Source organism: Coregonus lavaretus, assembly GCF_964263955.1.
Source record: "Coregonus lavaretus genome assembly, chromosome: 26".
Classification (NCBI taxonomy): domain Eukaryota; kingdom Metazoa; phylum Chordata; class Actinopteri; order Salmoniformes; family Salmonidae; genus Coregonus; species Coregonus lavaretus.
In genome coordinates this window covers 11725400-11751817 of record NC_140013.1, presented here as the reverse complement: position 1 = coordinate 11751817, position 26418 = coordinate 11725400, and the positions used below count along the sequence as shown (strand labels likewise).

General features: G+C 44.1%; 1 protein-coding gene across 2 annotated transcripts; it reads right to left on the bottom strand.

The window, feature by feature from the left end:
* Positions 1 to 1190: 1190 nt before the first annotated feature.
* LOC311101793 (bleomycin hydrolase-like) lies at positions 1191 to 26418 on the bottom strand. 2 transcript variants are annotated; one of them, XM_084142980.1, is made up of 12 exons: positions 26250 to 26418; positions 18235 to 18432; positions 17426 to 17535; positions 16976 to 17117; positions 16267 to 16355; positions 15881 to 15973; positions 6329 to 6484; positions 5860 to 6018; positions 5674 to 5741; positions 5373 to 5490; positions 4761 to 4833; positions 1191 to 1493 (listed from the first exon to the last, which is right to left on the bottom strand). In XM_084142980.1, exons 1-12 carry the CDS (start codon positions 26257 to 26259, stop codon positions 1342 to 1344), a joined length of 1368 nt encoding a protein of 455 aa, XP_083999106.1. In that variant the 5' UTR covers positions 26260 to 26418; the 3' UTR covers positions 1191 to 1341. The 2 variants fall into 2 exon arrangements, with proteins under 2 accessions (XP_083999106.1, XP_083999107.1); XM_084142981.1 differs by having other exon boundaries at positions 4761 to 4830; positions 26250 to 26363.

Here is a 26418-nt window from a genome sequence, read left to right as displayed (position 1 = left end):
TTTTAATGACTCTGACCTAAGTGTATGTAAACTTCCGACAACTGTATGTGCCAACAGGGGAGACCTGGTGAAAAGTGAGACAAAGGCATGACGCAAATGAAGGAGCCAAGCGAGCAAGAGAGCCACAGTGGACCACGGAGGGGAAAGAAAGGTGGACTTTTACACACACTCTGTGTTTATGTTTGTGTGTATCTCAAAGGTAAGGGACACACACACTCTCCCGCTCTTCTGTCTGACCCCATGGGAAATTTACTGTCCCTGTGTTTGGCCACTCAGGAGGGTTGGAATTCAGGGGTTGGGGTTCTTGGAAACTCAATTGCCGGACGTTCCTTTGTTTGTCGGTTCGGGGGATCTCTGGGAGTTGTAATGATTTAATAGAGGGGTCAGAGGAGTGGGGCTGTGGTAGGCTTCACACGGCTGGGGTTCCAGGGGACTGAGCTGACCCTTACAAAACCCCCAGCTCCAGACACCTCGCCTCCAAGCTCCAGCCAGCCTGTCTGTCATTCCTCATTCCAGGCAGAGCTCACAGTAAAGCTGGGCAGACGGCGAGGAGCAGCAGGGTCAAGTTCATAGGGGGAGCTTGTGCGTAATCACTGATGTCTATCTACATGAACTGAATGTGTCCGAGTTGAGTTCCACCTACTGCTTATTCACCAAAACATACTATTCTGACCACCACCACTAAACTCTGACTGAACCTGTCAGAAGTGCTATTATGCTACCCTGGATGCTGATGTGCTGAACTGGCACTTCCCCTTCTTAGAGAGGGTCTGTCAGTGAACGATAACTCACCGGATTGGACCATGGCTGGGGGGGGGGGGGTCAGAGGGCAGGCGACTGGCCGCTGTGGGTTGACCTCTGACCTAGGGAAGCTAGCAGAGAGGAAGGGATGGCATTATGCTGGGCCTCAATCACACAGCTAGGACTGGTGGTGTGGATGTGTCTCTCCTGGTGAAAGACTGGGATGGACTACTTACGTACGACGTGACCCTCAATCAGTCCTAACAAAGAGACATTTTAACAACCTTTAAACAACCCCAGAGCTTTCTACATCCCACAGAATGTTTATGAAGCCAGAGGACACAAAAATAAAAACTGAATTGCAATAAACTCCGCTGGTGCCTGGTGGCGGAGAGAAGCACAAGAACACATGGACAAAACAAAATGGCTGAAAGAAGACGAGTGTTTTTCCAGTAAAAAAAACAAACTTTTATTATTTGTCTAGAGAACAGGCTGTGGTGGGTGGAAGTCTATGCAGGGGTAAAACCAGAGAGATGGGGCAGAGTCAAGCAGACCAGGGCTGAGACCGGGCGGGTGGGATGGCACCCTCTTTTTCCATAGTTACAAGGCCAAGGCTCCCATTGGGTCCCAGGCAGGAAGGACAATGGGTTCCTTCTGCATTACATCCAGCACCTCGGGGGCCAGGTACTTCTTGTCCACGACCACTTCGTACACGTATTCAGAGAACCACTCGTCGGTCATGATTAGGTAACCTGCACACATACATGGAGATACATTGGGTTAATTCATACAGTTAAAAAGTTAAAAAATACCTGATGAAGGTGTATTGATAATGTTGGTATAAGATTCATTCAATTGGTGGAGCGTCAAGATCACCTGTGCTGCTGGAGTTTATTTTCAATCATCATTAGTCCTGATTAACACCCATCTCTAAGACCAGTCAGTCTGACATTCATTAGCTAACAGCAGTATCAGTGACTCACTCTGTACTTCAGTGGACTGCCCAATACTGAAAGCAATGAGTGCGAGTGTTCTAAAGTGTGAGTCCTGATAAGAGGGGCGTCCGTCAGTACCCCTGGCCTCCGACCTATTGTTCCACAGGGAGAGGAGGGAAGGACACACCCCCACCCTGTCTGTCTGTCCCACACAACACCTGGGTTCAAATATTATTTGAAATCTTTCAAATGCATGGCTAGGACTGGTTTGCTTTAGCCTGCATGGAGTGCCAGGTGGGCTGGGTTTGCACGTTTCTATTGGTTCCATTGCACCAGGCAAGCCAAGCTAAAGTATTTGAAATGATGTCAAATAGTATTTGAACCCAGGTCTGTCCCACACTTCTGTTCTCACCTCGCACACCCCAGCCCGATAAATCTCCAGATTGCAAAGGAGGGACTGACCGACACACATATTTTGATTCATTAACACAGCATTAGGCCACTTTATCCTCCCCCAAAAAACAGATTAAAGAATGCCACTTCCTCCTGCTCTAATACATTTTCATAACAAGCCCAGAAACACAACCTTCAGTGTACATGATCCCACTAACAGACCTTGGCCCTGAGAACACGTACAGACACACAGGCCACGGCCTCTCTCTCACAGAGGGTGACAGTGAGTACATCAAATCATAAAGAAAAGCATATAAACACTTGATATGAAGAGATTAGACCGGTGAGAGCAGGATGCGTAATGACAATAGGGGCATTCCGCATACATTGTTCTAATTTATCTACAAGGGCAATAGGCCCGTCTGAACAAACTGACAACCCAGACTAAAGACAAACAGGAACAGAACAGATCCAATCTGTCCACGTGGCAATAGGAGGAGACTTGGGATTTGAGCAGGCACGGGCGGGTTCATTTGGGCACGCAGCAGAAAACGTTTTAAAACATTTTTTAACAAAAGTTTCTTATTGGACAAGTCCAGGTAGTCCCTCCCTGTTTCAGACAGTTTTCTTCCGTTTGGTGCCTAATGAACATGATCCTGTGGTTATGCAGGATTGTGTAACGGTCAGAGCTGGGCACTAGACCAGATTGTGACCGCTGTTTGATTTTCCTCTCATCTCTGGACCCGGGCAGTGTTCAGAGCGTATCAATCCCCTGCTGAAAAGTTGAGTTATCGATGATGTCACAGGGACCTCGAAAAACGTGCCTAAACTCAAAACAATACCCCTGGTTCTGTGGTTTATTCATTCTGTGGTTTATTCGTTCTGTGTGTGTTCATTCTGCGTGGTGCTTCCTTTCCAGTTTCCAGGAAAGACGAGTGTGTGTCGGGTGGCGGTTTCGTATAGCGTCATTATTTGTCTTAACGGGACTGCAGATGTGTCCTACGCCGTCTTACAGGGAGAGCTGTGGATGGAGTTTATTCAGATGAGCTGTTCTGCTTTAGATAGAATAGTACAGCTGAAATGTCCTGAGCAACACAGGTCAGCACATGCTGTTTCCATTATCTCCTTAGTTCACGATAATGAGAAAATAATTTTCCAAACCTATCTGCGATGACAGCATCATCCTACATGTAATAGCAGATTGTAATAGCAGATATAAGAGTGTGTCCATAGTCTGCCCGGTAACGTGATATGTTAACGAGGGAATCGCAATAGCCAGTACAAATATTGTTTCTCACTACACCGAAGTAGTTGTAAAAGGGGTCGTGTAGAATCCGAGAGGTGCGTTGAGGAGGGCATCTCTAGCCTATAAACAGTCTGTCACAATGAAATATCACATGTCAGATTGGCCCACATTTCCCATATTTGTATAATATAGTGTAAAAGTAAAAACTGTGCACTCTAAGGCCATAATAATAAATCTTGAGAAAAGCTCTGGTGTTTGAAGGGTTTGAGCAGTTTGAACCAGGCACCACGGTGTTAACCTAATTAGGCGGGATCCCCTTGGGGGAAACAACATATTACAGGCAATTGGAGAGATGTTAACCCTCGAAACCTTACAAACACACATTTTCTCCGTCCGTTGTGGCGTTGACAAGTCCTCCCTCCCCATCTCCGCCTCCAGCTGTCAAACAAACAGTGCTCTCCGCCGCCACCGCCGCCGTCCTCCACATCATTTGTTTTCAATAACTTTATTAATACATCCAAGGGAAAATATCTGCGTGGATGTTTATGGAATGGGATATGCGTGAAATACAGTTGATTTGAGGAGGCTTTAGTGGTAGGGCTTTTTTTATATTCTCAATATGCAGATGATATGAAGTCATTGACCAGAAAGTGGGACTACATAACAGAACCCAAATAATCTGCACTGGAATGTAGAGCACATGATGGAGAGAGGAGAGAGAGCGAGAGAGAGAGAGAGAGAGAGGAGAGGGGGAGGGCGACAGAGAGAGGGGGGAGAGAGAAAGAGCGGTGGGAATGGTGGATAATTACGTATTTTTATTAAAAAGCCATACAGTCCCAACAGAGGTGGGTTCAGTATTTGTTTCCTTTCAAACGTTTTAGCGCCGCTTAATGCAAGAAAAATATTATTTGAACCCAGGCCTGTAGTCTGACAGTGTCGGAGTCTTCCACACAGAGGAAGTCTGGAGGCTGAAACAAAATGGCGTACTGTTGTGTTGTGAGAGGGACAAAGGGCCGTTGTCTGAGAGGGGGAAACAGCCCTGTTGTGCTTTCTCTCCCTCGGGGTTCATAGCCTTAACAGACAAAGCTACGGTAGGGGGCCAGACATGAGAGGATGCTGCTAAACTAACCCCAAACCAAAACCAGCCCTCCACACAAGAAGTCAATAATAAATTCATAACAACGCCAGGCGGGTGGGAAGGGAGCATTTTTTCGCTAATCCTACTTCAAATTCAATTGACCCGACAGGAAATCCAACTGTCCCTATGATTGTACACTGAGCCCTGTGGTGTGAGAGAGGGAAGAGGAGGGGTCTACGCTTCACATAGCTTGGCACAGGCAGACCTAGAGGGACTCTCATGTCGCGAAAGGCAGACAGACGTCACAAGGCTTCGTGAGAACGGGCCCTCTCCTCCTCCTCTGACCTCTGGTTGACTCAGCTCTCACCTTTATTCCCACGGTCGTCACCCCAGGAGTTCTCCACCCTCCACTTCTCATATCCTCCATCCTTTTCATCCTGCTGAGAGAGAGAGAGAGAGAGAGAGAGAGAGAGAGAGAGAGAGAGAGAGAGAGAGAGAGAGGGATAAAGAGAGAGAGAGACAGAAGAAAGAGAGAAATCAAAATGTGTATGATTATGTATTACCCGATAGGAGGCAGATGTACTGAACAAAAGGAGAAGAAGTCCAAATAAGTCTGTGTTTTCTGCTTTATGCCTGTCATACACGGAGTACATGAAACATGGTGGGAGTATATACAGCAAATTATACAGTATGCTCATCAGTAAGAGAGGAGTGCAGGATTCCCAGTGGGGTGCAGGCCAGGACTGGTAACTCCTATGTTGTGTAACCATGGGTCCAAATACTGTCCAGCTGTTTTGAGGGGAAGGAGGAGACAGCTGGGGTCACTTACAGGGGGGAAATTGACAGCCACTTTAAAACCTGCAGCCGATTCAAACGACTGTAAACACACACTGGATGCCTTTGGTGCAGAGTCACTCAAATGCGGTGCGTGTGTGTGTGTGTGTGTGTGTACGTTTTGTGTGTACTGTGTGTGTGCTACCTTGTCGGTGACAGCGGTGAGGATCATGGCATGGGTCATGAGGGAGTCTCCGAAGATCAGTCTCTCTGCCTTGGACAGGTTCTTTACTGACACCCCAAACACCAACTCATGGTTGAACCTGAGAGGGGGGAACACAGGGAGGGACAGGATGAGCTCCCTCTCTCACACACACACACACACACACACACACACACACACACACAACACAACAGACACACCATATACGCACACACAGATCTAATTGATAGGGAGTTATACATGTGATGTTGACGCATGTATGCTTCCCTCTCATAATACTCACACATTCATGTCATTGATGCCCAGTTTGCCATGGAAATGCTTGCCCACGTCACAACCGAACCACACAGCCTACGAGAGAGAGAGAAACGTATGTTATAGGTAGTCTCCCTGCATACTCACTCAGTTCTCAAACGCAGCCTTCGTCTAACTTCCCAGACACACTCCTGCTCACACACCCACACAGTACCTCTCCCTCTTTGATGGAGTCTGCGGCTGCCTTTTTGAGTAGCTGGATGGGCTGGTTGTTGTACAGGGTGTTGTGTCCGCCCACCATGTTGCCCAGAAACTCAACGCTATACAACTTCTCATAGGGGTTCTGAGGCCGCGGGTCATTCACCAGACAGATCTGTGGTGGTGGGGAGGGAGACCAGAGGTTAGACTCAGCTCATCAAGTATTACTATAGGGAGGTTGTTATTCCTGACCCCAACCCTTGGTCTAATATAGACTAACTGGGCCCCGTGCTTTTCCTAGGTCGCAAAATTCAGAAAACTTCCAAAGTTTCCAGGAACTTTAGGAATGTTTCAGGAATTTTGCAACCCGAGGAAAAACTCATGGCCCTAATAATGATAACCTCTTGTAATCATTAATTACATGACACAAAGCCTACATTGATATTTTATTAAAATCAATAAATAAAGCTAGGTAAAAAGTTGACCTTGTCCTGGATGTTGTAAAGGGGCTTGACCAGCTCCTTGTAGAACTGCTGAGGGGACAGGGGGCCCATGCGGTGGAAGTTCTTCTCCTTGTCTCTGTACTCCCAACAAATGGAGTCAGGTGGGCTGCCCAGACACACACTGGCCACCCGGAAGACCTGTACGGACACGCAGAAACACAAAATAAAAACGGAAAAAAACCTTAGGTTAGTCACGCATTACCACTATAAAAGAAACAGAGAGAGCACATTGAAATCTCTCACATAGTCTATGTGAAAGTGCCATTGTAAAACTCAAACTCTGGAACCAAAAAGAGCTTTACAGTAGTGTGAGGAGGATATCCAGCCTGCCAAATCCCAATCCCTCTTACTCTCTCAGCCTGGCTGTAGCGCTCTCTCTTCCTGTAGTTGTGGGTTCTGACTGTGTTCCCCTGGTGTTCCTCTGGCCTCTACCAGTCTGTTTTGACAGGGTTCTAAGAATAAGCCTTCCTTAAACTGATACAGCAATCTCAGGAATTTCCTTCTAAAAATACATATACCAGTCCTATCAAAGTCTATTATTTAAGCGGGTGTTTTGGTGGTTTGAGAACACCCCGCATTGTCTGTCTTTGATAACGCTGCGTCGGGCTGTCAATCACAAACAGGCTTAAGAATATTAAACTAACTAACTGGCACGTACACGTACAGTTGAAGTCGGACATTTACATACACCTTAGCCAAATACATTTAAACTCAGTTTTTCACAATTCCTGACATTTAATTCTAGTAAAAATTCCCTGTCTTAAGTCAGTTAGGATCACCACTTTATTTTAAGAATGTGAAATGTCAAAATAATAGTAGAGAGAATTATTTATTTCAGCTTTTATTTATTTCATCACATTCCCAGTGGGTCAGAAGTTACACTTAATTAGTATTTTGTAGCATTGCCTTTAAATTGTTTAACTTGGGTCAAACGTTTTGGGTAGCCTTCCACAAGCTTCCCACAATAAGTTGGGTGAATTTTGGCCCATTCCTCCTGACAGAGCTGGTGTAACTGAGTCAGGTTTGTAGGCCTCCTTGCTCGCACACGCCTTTTCAGTTCTGCCCACACATTTTCTATAGGATTGAGGTCAGGGTTTTGTGATGGCCACTCCAATACCTTGACTTTGTTGTCCTTAAGCCATTTTGCCACAACTTTGGAAGAATGCTTGGGGTCATTGTCCATTTGGAAGACCCATTTGCGACCAAGCTTTAACTTCCTGACTGATGTCTTGAGATGTTGCTTCAATATAGCCACATAATTTTCCTTCCTCATGATGCAATCTATTTTGTGAAGTGCACCAGTCCATCCTGCAGCAAAGTACCCCCACAGCATGATGATGCCACCCCTGTGCTTCACGGTTGGGATGGTGTTCTTCGGCTTGCAAGCATTCTCCCTTTTTCCTCCAAACATAACGATGGTCATTATGGCCAAACAGTTCTATTTTTGTTTCATCAGACCAGAGGACATTTCTCCAAAAAGTACGATCTTTGTCCCCATGTGCAGTTGCAAACCGTAGTCTGGCTTTTTTATGGCGGTTTTGGAGCAGTGGCTTCTTCCTTGCTGAGCGGCCTTTCAGGTTATGTCGATATAGGACTTGTTTTACTGTGGATATGGATACTTTTGTACCTGTTTCCTCCAGCATCTTCACAAGGTCCTTTGCTGTTGTTCTGGGATTGATTTGCACTTTTCGCACCAAAGTACGTTCATCTCTAGGAGACAGAACGCGTCTCCTTCCTGAGCGGTATGACGGCTGCGTCGTCCCATGGTGTTTATACTTGCGTACTATTGTTTGTACAGATGAACGTGGTACCTTCAGGCGTTTGGAAATTGCTCCCCAGGATGAACCATACTTATGCAGGTCTACAATTTTTTTTCTGAGGTCTTGGCTGATTGCTTTTGATTTTCCCATGATGTCAAGCAAAGAGGCACTGAGTTTGAAGGTAGGCCTTGAAATACATCCACAGGTACACCTCCAATTGATTCAAACGATGTCAATTAGCCTATCAGAAGCTTCTAAAGCCATGACATCATTTTCTGGAATTTTCCAAGCTGTTTAAAGGCACAGTCAACTTAGTGTATGTAAACTTCTGACCCACTGGAATTGTGATACAGTGAATTATAAGTGAAATAATCTGTCTGTAAACAATTGTTGGAAAAATTACTTGTGTCATGCACAAAGTAGATGTCCTAACCGACTTGCCAAAACTATAGTTTGTTAACAAGACATTTGTGGAGTGGTTGAAAAACAGGTTTAAATGACTCCAACCTAAGTGTATGTAAACTTCCAACTTCAACTGTAGGTAGTCAGACCGCTAGTATGCGAGCACACATACGCAATACACACAGACATATACACACACGTCTATATTTATGAGAACTTCCCATTGACTCCTACTATTTTCATTTACTTTCGGCAAAAAGTCCAGACAAATTAAACTCCTCATAGGGTGAAAATAGATCTGGGGAATTATTTTTGGCCACGGAGCCCTTCACCAAAGCAGAGACACTCAGGGGCCGTTGCTGCTGCACTTTTCCACTGTGTCAACTACTTAAACTACTAATGACATTCCTGTGTTCAGGGTGATAGTAGTAAACTATTCCCACGTAGGCCCTTGTTGTAAATTAAGAATTTGATATTTTACTGACTCAACTGGTTAAATAAAGGTTAAATAAATACAAATATTTTCAAAAAGACAGCACACCCAGTCACATTCCAACCTTCCCAGAACCACACAGTAATCCTCACCTTTCCCCACACACAGACAAGACAGCGCCTTGAAGACTCTGGGATTGTTTTCAATGTCCCGTTGCAACACGGCGCAGACTAAATGCCAGCGTTGCCTATGCCTACCCTGTAATTAACCAGCACGGGAACCAGATGCCCCGAACACACCAACAGGCCCCTTTGCCCCCTTGCCCATGGCCCCTGTCCCACCTCACATCCCTCTCTCCTCCTTGGCAGGTTAAATAAACGCGCGTCCCGTCCAAACACAACAGAGCACCCATGTAGACCCGGTGAAACAAGGCTATTCTCTTCACAAAACAATGAGCCAGAGCCCCACTGACGTCAGCAGGCTGCAGCAGCACAGCCCTCAGTGAGTCAATATTGAAACACCTGCCTCCAAAACGGACAGACAGACAAAGATGAGCACGAGACACTGGGTGGGCTGGGCACGTCTCCATTAGAGTCATGTATATAGCACTACCGCCAAGATACTTGGTACTGTCTCTTCTGTCCTGTATCTGCTAAAATGTTAATTATGAGTAGACTTATTCCATTGTACTCCTTCACTGTGTTTACCCACGGTTAATTTCTCAGCACTTGTACAGTCATCCTCAGTACTAGGCTACCAAATCTCTTACAGGGACCCAACTAATCCTGTTGGTTCTCTCCCTCCCTCTCTCCCTCCCTCCCTCCCTCTCTCCCCCTCCCCCCCAGGACACAGACAGCCATCCATCAGCGTGGACAAGCAGAGACTGACAGGGCCATGTGTGGGGAGCAGGCGGGCTACCTTCCCTCCCTGCCTGCCACCCTACCCTGGCCCTTCGCCTGAGGACAGACACACTGGGTTGAGGATGGAAGGGGGAGAGGGGCGATTTACGACTGCTGGACCATGCTGGACACCGTGTTTGACCAGTGTCTTTAGAGACAGCTTTCTTTCTTTTTAATGTCTGTGTCACTGTTTGTATATCTTCTGACGTACACTACATAGTTCCTCTCCCTCCCACTCCAAAACACTGCTTCAGCGGGTGGGTGGAGCTGGTGAACGAATGCAAAACGCAACAGAAAGAATCCCACGGCTGCCGTCTGTCAGGGGCTGGCTGCTGTGGGTTTGTAAACCGTTTTGGAAAGGTTAGTAAGGTTTTTGTTTGGTTTCTGAGTGCAGACAGGCGTCTTCAAGGCCTCCCGGCTCCTGATTTTCTGCTCGGCCAGGTTTGAATTAGGGCCTTATCTGAGATAGCGGCTGGGATCCCCTGTTATTGACAGGAATCCGGAGTGACCCGTGTTTGTAGGGGATTAACAATAGTCTAAGACCTGGCTCTTGTCTTCAAAGGTTTTGCAACGGAAAGCGAAAAGGAGCGTTTCTTATTGGACAAGTTTAAGGTACAAGATATTCCCTTCCTGCCCATTTTTTTCAGTTTGGTGCCTAATGAACAATGCCCTGTCCTCATAATCTACAGAAAAGCCCAGCAACCCAATTTAATTTGAACAGTCTCAGCAATTAATATATTAAGGAATCTCCTCTAGATCCACAGCTAGCCCCCCCCCCCCAATGCTAAAGCAACACACATGCTCCATCCTTTCGTCCTCGGCTCACGCAGGCCTGTTTGTTTGTTGATTTACTTCCCGTTGCCCCAACAGAGGGAAATCACCTCGTTAGGACAGAAATAAATAAATAAACAAACAAACAAACAAACAAACAAACAAACAACAACAGCATGCCACACTAAAACACCTTGTGCTGGTAACTGTGAAGGGTGGAACCTACCACGGCTCATATTCACACAAAGTGTCTCAGAGTAGGAGTGCTGATCTAGGATACATTTTTATTTTGAATCACAATGAATAAAAAGGAGGGACCTGATCCTAGATCAGCTCTCCAACTCCGAGACGCTTTGTGACTACGGCCCTGCTGATTTCGAGTCAAAGCCCTGGTACACAGAGTTGAAAATGTAGCCTAGATGAAACTGTAAGCAAATGACCCGTACGAGAGAGCAGCTGGGGTAGAAGAAATGGACTGGGGTTGACTGAGACTTTCTGGCCTTGTAAACAGAAAACACATGGGGTCATTACAGACTATAACAATGTTGTTAAATTAAGAAATATAAGACTATGAAGTGCGGCAGGCAGCTTTTCAGCTCTGGCAAACGAGCCCACACAATAACACAAACGCTCCCACAGCGACCTGCTGCTTCAGCCAGCGCTGGGCCAACACACTGACTGTGTCCCAAATGGCACCCTATTCCCTTTATAGTGCACTACTTTTGACCAGAGCCCCCAATGGGCCCTGGTCAAAAGTAGTGCACTATATACAATAGCGTTCAGAAGTTTGGGGTCACATAGAAATGTCCTTGTTTTCCATGAAAACATACATGAAATGACTTTGAACAGGAAATATAGCAAAATGAATAGGAAAAGTAGTCATTGACAAGGTTAGAAATAATGATTTTTAATAATAGATTGTGTCCTTCAAACTTTGCTTTTGTCAAAGAATCCTGAATTTGCAGCAATTACAGCCTTGCAGACCTTTGGCATTCTAGTTGTCAATTTGTTGAGGTTATCTGAAGAGATTTCACCCCATGCTTCCTGAAGCACCTCCCACAAGTTGGATTGGCTTGACGGGCACTTCTTACGTACCATACGGTCAAGCTGCTCCCACAACAGCTCAATAGGGTTGAGATCCGGTGACTGTGCTGGCCACTCCATTATAGACAGAATACCAGCTGACTGCTTCTTCCCTAAATAGTTATTGCATAGTTTGGAGCTGTGCTTTGGGTCATTGTCCTGTTGTAGGAGGAAATTGGCTCCAATCAAGCGCCATACACAGGGTACGGCATGGCGTTGCAAAATGGAGTGATAGCCTTCCTTCTTCAAGATCCCTTTTACCCTGTACAAATCTCCCACTATACCACCACCAAAGCACCCCCAGACCATCACATTGCCTCCACCATGCTTGACAGATGGCATCAAGCACTCCTCCAGCATCTTTTCATTTGGTCTGCGTCTCACAAATGTGATCCGAACACCTCAAACTTCGATTAGTCTGTCCATAACACTTTTTCCCAATATTCCTCTGTCCAGTGTCTTTTGCCCATCTTAATCTTTTATTTTTATTGTCCAGTCTGAGATATGGCTTTTTCTTTGCAACTCTGCCTAGAAGGTCAGCATCCCGGGGGTCGCCTCTTCACTGTTGACGTTGAGACTGGTGTTTTGCGGGTACTATTTAATTAAGCTGCTAGTTGAGGACCTGTGAGGCGTCTGTTTCTCAAACTAGACACTAATGTAAATGTCCTCTTGCTCAGTTGTGCACCGGGGCCTCCCACTCCTCTTTCTATTCTGGTTAGAGCCAGTTTGTGCTGTTCTGTGAAGGGAGTAGTACACAGCGTTGTATGAGATCTTCACTTTCTTGGCAATTGCTCGCATGGAATAGCCTTCATTTCTCATAACAAGAATAGACTGATGAGTTTCAGAAGAAAGTTCTGTGTTTCTGGCCATTTTGAGCCTGTAATCGAACCCACAATTGCTGATGCTCCAGATACTCAACTAGTCTCAAGAAGGCCAGTTTTATTGCTTCTTTAAATCAGCACAACAGTTTTCAGCTGTGCTAACATAATTGCAGAAGGGTTTTCTAATGATCAATTAGCCTTTTAAAATGATAAACTTGGATTAGCAAACACAACGTGCCATTGGAACACAGGATTGATGGTTGCTGATAATGGGCCTCTGTACGCCTATGTAGATATTCCATAAAAAAATCAGCCGTTTCCAGCTACAATAGCCATTTACAACATTTTGAAAACAAGGACATTTCTAAGTGACCCCAACCTTTTGAAGGGTAGTGTATGGAATAGGGTCCATTGAGACATAGCCAGTCTAAACATACATGTAGCATGTCAGTCAACTCACTGTCCAATCAATTACATTTACATCTACAAACAGAGCACTTAGTCATATGTGCCTGAAGGAGAATTTCTACTTAGAATGTCCGGCGCCCAAATGGGCACGTTTTATACAGTAGAATCAACATAGGACTGTTTATGATTCATTCTGCATGACGCAATGCAACATGTACGGGACAGAATGAGTGCTGCAGGGAGGATGTGAGGAACGTGTGCTAGCAGTCGGAGGTGGTGTACATGTATATGTGTGTGTGTGAACTTGTAAACGTCTCCCTGTGTTTGTGCGCTCCTGCACGCCTGTTACAGTGTACATGTCTGTGTGTGCTTCTGCAGAGAACATGACATTAAAGGGAAACCCAGGTCTTTGAAGCTGGTGCATAGCATGGTGGTGCAGCCTGGCCTGTCTGGCTCTCAGGCCTGTCATGTGGAGCCTGGACAGGGAGAGAGTGATGCTCTCCAGCCCCCCCGTCACACTCCTCACACAGGAAGCATGCACAACGTCAGACCCTCCCCCCCTAAAGTAGGCCTGACATCCCCTTGCTTAATGAGGGCCAAGTCTAGGAGCTTTGATCAGCTATGGCTCACACACACACACCAACTCTAAATGTAACCACAGACACACACACACCAACTCTAAATGTAACCACAGACACACACACACACACCAACTCTAAATGTAACCACAGACACCACTTCTGAATATAAACACACGCCACTTCTAAGCATACATTGAAACACACACGTGCAAACACACACAAAAACCCACAACCTCTCATACTTGGTGTTTACATGGTTTACGTGTGCAGTCGTATGAACCCAGAACACTGCAAGGTGTCACAGGTCTATAGAAGAGGGGTAGGGCACAGCATGCACACTGAAGACACATGCAGCACTCTGAAAAGGACTACAAAACTCTGTAATTGAACATGACTTGATACGTGACATTTTCAAATGATCTAGGATGCGTCCCAAATGGCACCCTATTCCCTAGTGCCCTATAAAGGGAATAGTGTGCCATTTGGGACGCACACCTACCGTGTCAACACAACATGTTGAGTGACGAGCACACAGAGAAGTTAATTAATGAAAAAGGACCTGGCTACCTGATCACATCTGACAAGAGTGTATTCTAGCCTAATTAATTATGGCTAATTTGTTGGCTCGCTAGCTAGTAGCTAATCTAAATCATGGCACAACAGTGATGTTTCACTTGTCGTAAAAGATGCCAAGCATAAATAGAAGTGCAGTCAACGCACCCTTCCCCGTACGGACGCCCATGGGACGGGAGGAGAGGCACTGGTTACACCCCTCACCCTCCTGGGACAACCTCCCCCTTTCTCTCGCTCTTCACACTCCCCCAGGCTACCAGAGCTGTGTTACACAAAACAAACTACTACCAGGTGGACAAACAAACACGTTGACAAAAAAAACGATCTTGTTCATTGGAGAAGTGCAACGAGGGAGAACTGGAAGTGTTGCACAATCAGAACGTACTGTAGCTAGCGTAGGGCATCCAGAGCAGCAAGGCTAGTAGTCAGAGTCTGTTTAAACAAGCAGTCAGGGGCATATACAACAAAACCGCACCACACAAAAGCTAAATCCTTTATGTAATGTTCTCTCTCTGGCTGTGTGATATTGACTGACTGGCCTCACACACCTCCATTTTCCTCGGCTCCTCTGTCTTAAGTGGTGCTGGGAATGTTGCGACATTATGACTTTTTTCTCTTACAGCGAAATTGCCTTACGTCATTCAATGTCAGGAGCGATAAAGATCTTGTTTATGGAACATTCGGTCATCAGGTCCGTGAGGCGTGTGTGAGTGTGTGCACATGGACACACGCATGTGGACACACACACTCTCTTCGCTGCCAGAAGTATAGAAACACAAGCTGTCACCAGTGGATTATAAACAGTATGGACCATATATCACTACAGCCATTGTTGCTAAATGTGTAAGAGGTGGGTTACGCAATGTTAGGCAGCGCTGGGAGGGGCTTGTGATTATGTCCTAATTCATTACTACCGATAAAGCACTGTTTAACAAAAGAAACAGTCATCGCTATTTGGGCATTTATAGCAGCTCCTTTTCTAAGCCTACTTATGTCAAACATCCTGATTTGAGGTAGAAAACTAATTAGGGGATTATTTAAGGGGGAATATAGCTACAACAAATTCCAACAGTGGTGGTATCTAGCTATTAGGCCTAGATATCAATCTGAACAGAGGAGGGTGTCTATCCACTGTTTGACAGCTACGTTTTAGATTTGATAGAGAAATCAGTGGTGTGGTGAAAGTCAATACAATATCAAGTCAATGGTATTAGATTTAGGTACTATTCACAACCACACACACACACACGCCCCTTTGTAATCAACCTGTAGCCTTCTGTGTGCTGCTACAACAGGCGACAGATAGATTTGAATTGAATGGCCAATATAAAATCTGAAAACAAATATTGCCTAATAATAACTGGAGCCGTAATCATTATTGTCCTTTCCTGCCCAAGACCTGCCGTGTTAAATCCATATGTGGTCCTCTGTAGCTCAGCTGGTAGAGCACGGCGCTTGTAACGCCAGGGTAGTGGGTTTGATCCCCGGGACCACCCATACACACAAAAAATATATATATGTATGCACGCATGACTGTAAGTCGCTTTGGATAAAAGCGTCTGCTAAATGCCATATTATTATTATTATTATACAGGCGTGCTACAGCATGTGTCCTATTCCTTCCCTGGATGGAGCAAAGATCTATGTGCTGTTATACAGCCCCCTCCTCTGGCCAAAATGATGCAGCGCTACAACATTATTGAAGTGCTGAGGAAAACGGTGTATGTTTGTGTGTGTGTGGTGTGACGTGGTGGTGGTGTGTGAGTCGTGCGTGCGTGTCTTTTTCCCCTAACACGCACTTACCTCCTCAATCATGGTGTCCATGGCGTCAGACAGTTCAGCTTTAGTGGATTCACTGGCCACCATGTTCCTCAGTCTTAGACAGTATTCTCTCAGCTGAAAGCCAGGGAACATTGGCATGACATACTACACAGCTATCTTCATTACCTAATGACATTATGGAGCATGTTGGGTTAGGGTTAGTTATCTGGGTATTCTATAAGAAAACAGACGACACCCAAAAAAAAGTGGCTTCTACGCTCTTTCCGCGTGTTTCACTGGGCTAAGTAGAGTGTATATGCTTGTATTGCCTTGGTATGAAACAGGAGGACTAGGTTTTGGTATTGTATTTCTACACAATACATAATTATGAATCAGAATGTTGTAAAGATGTAAGTGAATAAACCTACCTTGTGATTGAGGATGTCATTCATTCTCCGTGAGGCCTCGGAGCTGTGAGACTCTGGGAAGCATTTCTTTGGGATAACTCCGTACTTTTCTGATGATTGGGAAAGGTTTATATATATATATACACTTACAGTCATGCATGCATACATTTTTCGCATGGGAGGCCCCAGCGGGAATCGAACCTGGCGTTGCAAGCGCCACGCTCTAACAACTGAGCCACAGAATACCATAACGTTAAGGCTTTGCCCATTGGCTCTGGTCAAAAGTAATGCCCTACATAGGGAATCGGATGCTATTTGGGACGCAGACTTGATCTAAACAACAAACCTGACTCATTAAAACAGTGGAAGCACATTACGTAAAGTGACACATATACCATGTAGTTACATAGAATGTCTAATTACGAAGAATTATACAGTAACTACTACATTAGTAACTCATTTGAAACAGAATCTAGACAGTTCCAGTATAATTTTGCTTATGTTCTGCAGTAAACGGCCACCGCCGAGTAGTTCCAGTCTAGTTACCAAGGTAGTTACACTGTGCGTTCTAAATGGCACCCTATTCCCTACATATGACCCCTGGTCAAACGCAGTACATTATATAGGGAATAGGGTGCCCTTTGGGACGCAGCCATGACATAATGACATAGCATAATGCAAGCGTTGCAGCAACACTCCCCTGATCGGGTAATAACAGATATGAACTGACCAATGAGGTTGACCAGCATATCCCACTGGCCGCCGTCGTTGGTGGGATTGGAGAGCAGGAACTGGACCAGTCTGCCGTCCACAGGCTCCTTCCTCTGGGCTGTCTCCACACAGGCCTGCAGAAAGTAGTAGCACCGCTCCACCTGAAGGGAGGGTGGGAGGGGAGTGCAGAAAGGGGACATGATGGGGAAAGAGAGAGAGAGAGAGAGAGAGGTGGTCACGGTGACGTCCAATCGGTACAATATTGTCCAGTGTACAGAGCGCCACACACAAAGGGGGTTTAAGGCAGACAATTAGTCTAACAGTACTAGAGACACACTGCCAAACACACCAACACTGTTTACACCCCACCACTGAAATGTAAACAAACACATATATTCTAGCAGCTGTTGCTCAAAGTTGCTCAAATTAATAAATGTGATTTTAATAAAACAAATAAATATGGTCTTACCTTGTCCCAGAAGAAGAGGTAGGACTGACTGAACTCAAACTCTTCGATATTGAACTTTTTCATGAAGGGAAGGCGCATGACGTTGAGGCACGAGAAGATCCAACATCTCCCTGAAACCCACAATCAGCACAGATGAGTATGGAACTGTGTATATGGAGCAACTGTTTAGGCCTATGTGTGCTTCAATGGCTACTTCCCAAATGGCACCCTGTCTCCTATACATAGACACATAGTTAGGCCTCTGTGCAATTTTGTGTAATGACTGTAACATGTCATTACAGAAACCAGACAAACAAAATGGACTATGGGGCTCTGGTCAAACGTAGTACACCATGTAGGATATAGGCTGCCATTTGGGACGCAGCCCACCACATCGCTGCATCAGGTACATAGGCCTATTTAGTTCATTTTAGTTTGGAAGCAGCATCTAACACTACTGTGCAGTCTTTGTACATGGCCAGGCCTCTGAAGTAGCTACAGATGCTGGGTGTCAAATATATTGGCACACTTGCGTCAAACACCATTTCGTCAACCAGAAAATAGTTTAAATTGAAAAATGTTGTGTTTATACGTGTATTTGTTTGATTTACAGCTGCAAGGACTTTTTTTGTATTATTCTAAACTGAAATTGAGATTTTTCTTTTCAAAGTAAAAAATGGCCTGAACTAAATGATCTGTAATTTAGGTGGCTACACGGTAAAAATAGCCATTCAACCAGTTTGAAAAGAAAAAGCAGAACATTCTGCTCCACTGCATTCCATTGTAAAGTGCAAGGGTGCCAATATATTTGACCGTATCTGTAAGTGTACCTGAGTTTTTCTGGTTGGTGATAGGCTTGCCCTCTGTGGGGATGGAGTGCTGGAATATGTGCACAGTGTCCTGGACCGTCTGCCTGTGCAGACACACCTCCAGTGGGTCGATGCACGTGGACACGTTCTGGGCCAGCAGGTACCTGGGCTCCGCCTGCAAACGCTTCACAAAGGAGGCAATCTTCTCCTGACTCAGACCTGAGGAGGACAAGAGAGAGGTCATCATTTTTAAGGAGACAGGGTTAGCCTGGTTACCGATCTGTTTATGCTCTCTTGCCAACTTTGTAATGGAATTCTCATGCCAAACATTGTTTGGCGTGACAAGGAGTTGGCAAGAGAGCAGAAACAGATCTGGGACCAGGTTAGGACTGGATGTATTAGGAATGGAAAGAGTCTGGATGAAACAACGTGATAAAGAGCTGTAATATAAGGAGGATGTTATTTGTGTTTGACCTGGCAAAGTGGCAATGGGTTCCTAATTGCAGCGGGACTAATAAAGTTGTACTGTATTGAATTGTCAACAAAGTGGCATTCAAATAATGCCTTGCCTCGCCCTTGTCCACTCCACACCAGACGACGTGGTACAAAACAGCAGGACTTCAAGTTCGGTATAAGTTCGGTATCAAATTCAAATATGCCCGAGTTCACAAAAGTTTTCATCCTATTTTCACAGGAATTATCCATATACAGTGCCTTCAGAAAGTATTCATACCCCTTGACTTATTCCACATTTTGTTGTGTTACGGTCTGAATTCAAAATGGATTAGATACAGTGAGGGAAAAAAGTATTTGATCCCCTGCTGATTTTGTACGTTTGCCCACTGACAAAGAAATTATCAGTCTATAATTTTAATGGTAGGTTTATTTGAACAATGAGAGACAGAATAACAACAAAGAAATCCAGAAAAACACATGTCAAAAATGTTATAAATTGATTTGCATTTTAATGAGGGAAATAAGTATTTCACCCCTCTGCAAAACATGACTTAGTACTTGGTGGCAAAACCCTTGTTGGCAATCACAGAGGTCAGACGTTTCTTGTAGTTGGCCACCAGATTTGCACACATCTCAGGAGGGATTTTGTCCCACTCCTCTTTGCAGATCTTCTCCAAGTCATTAAGGTTTCGAGCCTGACGTTGGCAACTCAAACCTTCAGCTCCCTACAGAGATTTTCTATGGGATTAAGGTCTGAAGACTGGCTAGGCCACTCCAGGATCTTAATGTGCTTCTTCTTGAGACACTCATTTGTTGCCTTGGCCGTGTGTTTTGGGTCATTGTCATGCTGGAGTACCCATCCATGACCCATTTTCAATGCCCTGGCTGAGGGAAGGAGGTTCTCACCCAAGATTTGATGGTACATGGCCCCGTCCATCGTCCCTTTGATGCAGTGAAGTTGTCCTGTCCCCTTAGCAGAAAAACACCCCCAAAGCATAATGTTTCCACCTCCATGTTTGACGGTGGGGATGGTGTTCTTGTGGTCATAGGCAGCATTCCTCCTCCTCCAAACACGGCGAGTTGAGTTGATGCCAAAGAGCTCCATTTTGGTCTCATCTGACCACAACACTTTCACCCAGTTCTCCTCTGAATCATTCAGATGTTCATTGGCAAACTTCAGACGGGCATGTATATGTGCTTTCTTGAGTAGGGGGACCTTGTGGGCGCTGCAGGATTTCAGTCCTTCACGGCGTAATGTGTTACCAATTGTTTTCTTGGTGACTATGGTGCCAGCTGCCTTGAGATCATTGACAAGATCCTCCCGTGTAATTCTGGGTTGATTCCTCACCGTACTCATGATCATTGCAACTCCACGAGGTGAGATCTTGCATGGAGCCCAAGGCCGAGGGAGATTCACAGTTCTTTTGTGTTTCTTCCATTTGCGAATAATCGCACGAACTGTTGTCACCTTCTCACCAAGCTGCTTGGCGATGGTCTTGTAGCCCATTCCAGCCTTGTGTAGGTCTACAATCTTGTCCCTGACATCCTTGGAGAGCTCTTTGGTCTTGGCCATGGTGGAGAGTTTGGAATCTGATTGATTGATTGCTTCTGTGGACAGGTGTCTTTTATACAGGTAACAAGATGAGATTAGGAGCACTCCCTTTAAGAGTGTGCTCCTAATCTCAGCTCGTTACCTGCATAAAAGACACCTGAGAGCCAGAAATCTTTCTGATTGAGAGGGGGTCAAATACTTATTTCCCTCATTAAAATGCAAATCAACATTTTGACATGCATTTTTTCTGGATTTTTTTGTTGTTATTCTAACTCTCACTGTTCAAATAAACCTACCATTAAAATTATAGACTGATCATTTCTTTGTCAGTGGGCAAACGTACAAAATCAGCAGGGGATCAAATACTTTTTTCCCCTCACTGTACATGTTTTTCCTGACACATCTATACACAATACCTCATAATGACAAAGTAAAAACATGTTTTTAGAAATTTTTGCAAATGTCTTTAAAATGAAATTAGTACTCACACCCCTGAGTCAATACTTTGTAGAAGCACCTTCGGCAGCAATTACAGCTGTGAGTCTTTCTGGGTAAGTCTCTAAGAGCTTTCCAGACCTGGATTGTGCAATATTTGCCCATAATTGTTTTTAAATTATTCTAGCTCAGTCAAATTGGTTGTTGATCATTGCTAGACAATCATCTTCAGGTCTTGTCATAGATTTTCAAGTAGATTTAAGTCAAAACTGTAACTTGGCCACTCAGGAACATTAAATGTGTTTTGGGCTGCCCCACTTAGTCGACTGATCGATTGTTTGGTCGATAGGCTGTTGGTCGACCGAGATTTCTTTAGTCGAGCAGTAGCAAAAAAATTATAATAATCATGGTGTACAAGACACCTGTCTGATTCGCACCTGTCTGAGTGGACTGCAGACAGTTATTGTCCTGCTGAAACTTAAATTAATCTCCCAGTGTCTGGTGGAAAGCAGACTGAACCAGGTTTTCCTCTAGGATTTTGCCTGTGCTTAGGTCTCTTCCGTTTCTTTTTTATCCTGAAAATCTCCCCACTCAACGATTACAAGCATACCCATAACATGATGCAGCCACTACCATGCTTGAAAATATGGAGAGTGGTTCTCAGTAATGTGTTGTATTTGATTTACCCCAAACATAACATTCTGTATTCAGGACAAAAAGTGAATTGCTTTGCCACATTTTTTGCAGTATTACTTTAGTGCCTTATTGCAAACAAATGCATGTTCTGGAATATTTTTATTCTGTACAGGCTTCCTTCTTTTCAGTCTGTCAATTAAGTTAGTATTGTGGAGTAACTACACTGTTGTTAATCCATCCTCAGTTTTCTCCTATCACAGCCATTAAACTCTGTAACTGTTTTAAAGTCACCATTGGCCTCATGGTAAAATCCCTGAGCGGTTTCCTTCCTCTCCGGCAACTGAGTTGGGAAGGACGCCTGTATCTTTGTAGTGACTGGGAGTATTGATACACCATCCAAAGTGTAATTAATAACTTCACCATGCTCATAGGGATATTCAATGTCTGCTTATTATGCGACTTGTTAAGCACATTTTTACTCCTGAATTTATTTAGGCTTGCCATAACAAAAGGGGCTCCCCCAGGACTGCCTCACAAAATAAATATCAGCCTGCGCAGAGAAGCACGAGATTGAACTTCACTCAACTTTCTAGAGTTTTCCCCCGTTAGTTAACACTATCAACAATTAATTTAGCAGACAAGATTTGCTTAGAATTCCGTGGCATTATTTTATAGTATGAAGAATACAATTGAACAAAGCTGAATAAAATAGAAAGGATATTTTCTACAAACGATTTGAGGGAGTGCGCACACGCGCTATTCTGTGTTGAGCGGTTAACAAAGAAATAGGTATTCCTATATGCTTAATTTAGAGTTATTAATGTAACTTTAGTTGTTTTACCAAACGTTGGGCTATATGTCTTGATTTTTTATACATTCTAAGGCTGCATGATGCGACTAATGATGATTTGAAAAAAGTTGCTTGAAAGGCATGAGCTCTACTTTGTTTTTTGCGCAGGCTGTACACACTACAGTCACTCATTCACAATTTGACAGGCACTTGATAATGCCTAGAATTTCAGGGCGGCATCCCCTTTGTGTGGCCGTAATGCACCCAACAAAAAAAAAAATCGATGCCTTTTGCGGCCAGTGGCCGTTGTGCCATTCTCCCTGAGTGCTGCGCGCTCCGAATCACATCTCACTCACATGGCTCTACATCACGTGATCGGGTCTTTCTCACAGGCTACAAGGGAAGACAGACACATTGGGGACGCAACTGCGCGCGTCCTGTCCAATTCCGAGAAGCATATTGAAGATATTGGAAGAACTGTCCACATTTACTTTTCGTCAGCCAACAAGATGAGTAGGCCTAACGAACAGCAAAAGCTCTAGCCTATGTCAATCTACTATCCTCCATAGTACAAAAGTTGACCTATTCTATTCTGTGCGAGCCAGAAATATTCCAAACATAGTCTGGGACAGTTGTGGGATGCGATAGATCCCAAATTAATACAACCACTAGCATCAAAGAAACCTCTTAGCTTAAAATGTTGATAAACTATTAGGCTATTTCTTCACATTATAAGTGCAGCAATGCGCACATGGTAGTAGGCTATAAGTGCGAATGTTCCATTAGCGGAAAACACCATTATCAAAAGTGACCGCAAATGCAATTATGAATGTAATGCTTTTATTATAAAGGTGCATTTTTATGGTGAACATTATCTTCCCCAAACTTGAAACTCATGCTTGTAAAGCGGATTAATGTGCTTAATTTTAATAAGTTATTTAGGCCACTTTATTTGTGATACAAACTTTATTAAAACATATAGGCCTATGGGCTAGGCTACATGAGGTGTGCGTCTATGATTAGAAAAAGTCACACAAAAAAGGCATTGCTGAGCATCATTCACAAGTGATAATATATCATTCACAAGTGATAGGCTAATCTTGTCACCCATCAGACTATTCTTGATTTAATCTTGTCTTTACATATACTAAATAATATGTGTAAAATGTGTTTTGATTTAGAATGGACCATTATCATGCACCTGTATCAAAACAGGGGCAGCAGGAAAAAATACATGTAATCTATGCACTTAAATAGCGACTGGAGGACGCTTTTCCCGTGGTTAATTTTCATGCCAGCCAGGTGGGCTATATTCCTGTTGTAAATATAAGAAATGTGCTTAATATTAAGGAAGTTGAGAAATAAATATAGTAGGCCTAAACTATAGAAAGCTGATGGGATCCTCCTCTTTTTAGTAGAGGCCATCACTCTGTTCTCGCGTAATTGCATAGCCTATAGAAATGTTGCGCAACATGAGGTCATGGGCTCTCATGAAGTGTTTGATTAGATTTTCGATTACATTGCATTGATGTCAGAGGGATTAGAGGGACAATAGATTGCTGAGTACCAGGCAGTTAGCAAGTTTGGTAGGCTACTAATGACCAGCAGCAGCATCAGAGCTTGGAGAAGCCTAACTAGTGACTAAACGGTCACGTGGAATTTGACTGCCTTCATGACCGCAACAGCCTTTGTCATGAGTAGATGCGCTTGTTTTGAGATCAAAGTGAGAGCTACATGTAGCCACGTGTGCACATTTGTTCATATCCTTCACTAGTTAGTGAGTTATTAGCCCAGTTATAGATAATTGTAGTCAACAATGGGGGAGTGATTGCTTCCTACAAGAGCACAAAACTGTGCATCTCTAGCCACCTTTGAAAAGTGAATCAAGAGCTTTTTTTGTCTTAAAGGGGCAGTGTTGTATTTTGAGATAGGCTTGAATAAGCTAAGTTGCCAATAGACAGGTGGTAGCATAATTTGTCTGATTCTCTGTAATAATGGTATGGGAATAATTATGCATTTTATTTTGCAAAGTGGTTTCTTGCATCAAACACAACATTTTCAGTCACCTCCTTGTCTGAAGAAGAACTGGATAAAACAGGTTAATGTCAAGCCATGCATGTTTTTTCAAAAGTCTCATGGAATGTAGGCCTGCATTGAACACCACACATTGGCTGCTACTATAGGCTGAACGATAGAACAGCTATTTCCATATTAAAATGTTATGGGATGCATTTTCTCCATTGTTTTTGATGGTAGGCCATTCTGGTAGGCCTACATTATGATCAAATAGCCACAGTAGCCTACTTGACCACTGTTAAAACTGTAACTTAAAGCAGGTACAGCCTCAGTGTTCACAGTAAACACGTGCCGGAAGTTGCACCGAATTTTCACAATGTTCAAGTTTGCGCTCAGTAGACCTGAAATTTGCTCAGTGCCTAAAAAAAGGAGGGAAAAAATCTCAATTTAATCCATTTAAATTCAGGATGTAACACAACAAAATGTGGAAAAAGTCAAGTGGCGTGAATACTTTTTGAAGGCACTGTACTGTAAATGTGAAACTAGAACTATCTGTTGTAGTAGTACACTGATAAAAATAATACTGGTGTGTCATTCCATCAAATACTGCACAGCAATTAAACACTGAGAAGACCATTGCCTGACTCAAGCCCTATTGGTTCTGGTCCTTTAGGCTATTTTCCATGACAGAAAAGTTTAAATACACTGGCCATTCCTGGGGTGTATTCATTAGTCCACACAGTAGTAAAGCGTTGCGAAAACATTTTGGAACAAAAATGTGCGTTCTTTATTGGACAAATTGAGGTAGGTCCCTCCCTGTTTCGGCTGTTTGCTTCCGTTTGGTTCCTAGTGAATACACACTAGATCTCAAGGGATTGACAAACTCACATGCCTCAATACTCCATCTTTACCACACAAGTTGGAGAAATCATACCTTATTTCCTGCTGTCAGCTTGCTACAGTAAATGGATAATATAGACCCTATTATGAAGACACTGATTTAATCAGTATACATAACCAAGAGGGGTGTGTCGCCATACAAACGCAGGGATAGGTTGAGAGCCCATTCCAACGCATCCTCCACAGAATGGAAAAGCATGAATGGGAATGACTGTCAGTGTCACTTTAGTTTTGTTTGGAAAGGTGCCAAACTGGTGTCTAGAGTGACTTGCAACTTTACATATGAGTTGTTATATAGCTTTTATGACTGACTTAGCGTCTTTCATGGTCTTTGGGTGCAAGTCTTTCAGAGGTCAACAAGGTACCAAATCACATCACACCATAAGATCAAAGTCTATCACTATAAACCCGTTGTCATATAGTGTCAAACATCCTTCCCTGTCTGGTAGCCTGTTTTATGGTGCCAGGGAGGGCATATCCTGACAGCTTAGCTAGCTACTTGAACAAATCAAAGTATTGGGTTGGTCGTGCACTGCCTGCTTGTTGACAAACACTGCTTCCTACTTTATTAAAGGGGTGGAAGGAAGTCTAGCCATTAAGAGCTTATGGTCGCTGGTTCGAATCCCGAGCCGGCAAGGTGGAAAAGCTGCCGTTCTACACTTGAGTAAGGCAGATAAACCCCAACAACAACTACTCCCCGCGCGCCGATGACGTGAACGTCGATTAATGCAGCCACCCGCACCTCTCTGATTCAGAATGTTTGGGTTAAATCCCCTTTATTGACTAGCACTGGCTAATGCTCACCTAAAAAGTTGGTTAAATAGCTAGCAAGTTGAGCTGCCTTCTATGTTAACTGACTGGCTAACTAACACAGTTAGCTGTCAAGCCGATAGTTGGCAACGTTACATAGTTAGCTAGCTAGTTACTAGTAATCATCAACTTTTCTGGCACGGATAGCTGGGAAGACGTTAGGTGGCTGTTCTGATGTTGGTCGGCTAACTTTAGCAAGCTAGTTAACAATATCTGTTATGTCATTAGCAAAGTGAAAATACACATAAGCAAGCTGGCTGGTTAGCTATGTTACATAACTTAGCTAGCTAACGGTCTATCTGAAAAGTGACATAAAGCTAGCTAGCTAGCCGGCTAACGTTAGCTAGCTTGCTAGCCATTAGCCGGGAACGCAAATTGAGCTCACATGCTGGCTATACAAATGACAATGAATGAAATAAGACAAAGTATCACATGACATACCAGTCTCCATGTTTCCGAAGAGGGTTAGCAAGTGTTTCTAAATGTGTTTAAAAGTCACCGGCTCTTTGTTAATCTCATTCGCTGACAGTCAGTTTGATCAGAGTTCAGACCGGAAACAGGAAACATAATTGTTACAATGTACCCCCTCCACACCGCCACAAACTTGTCT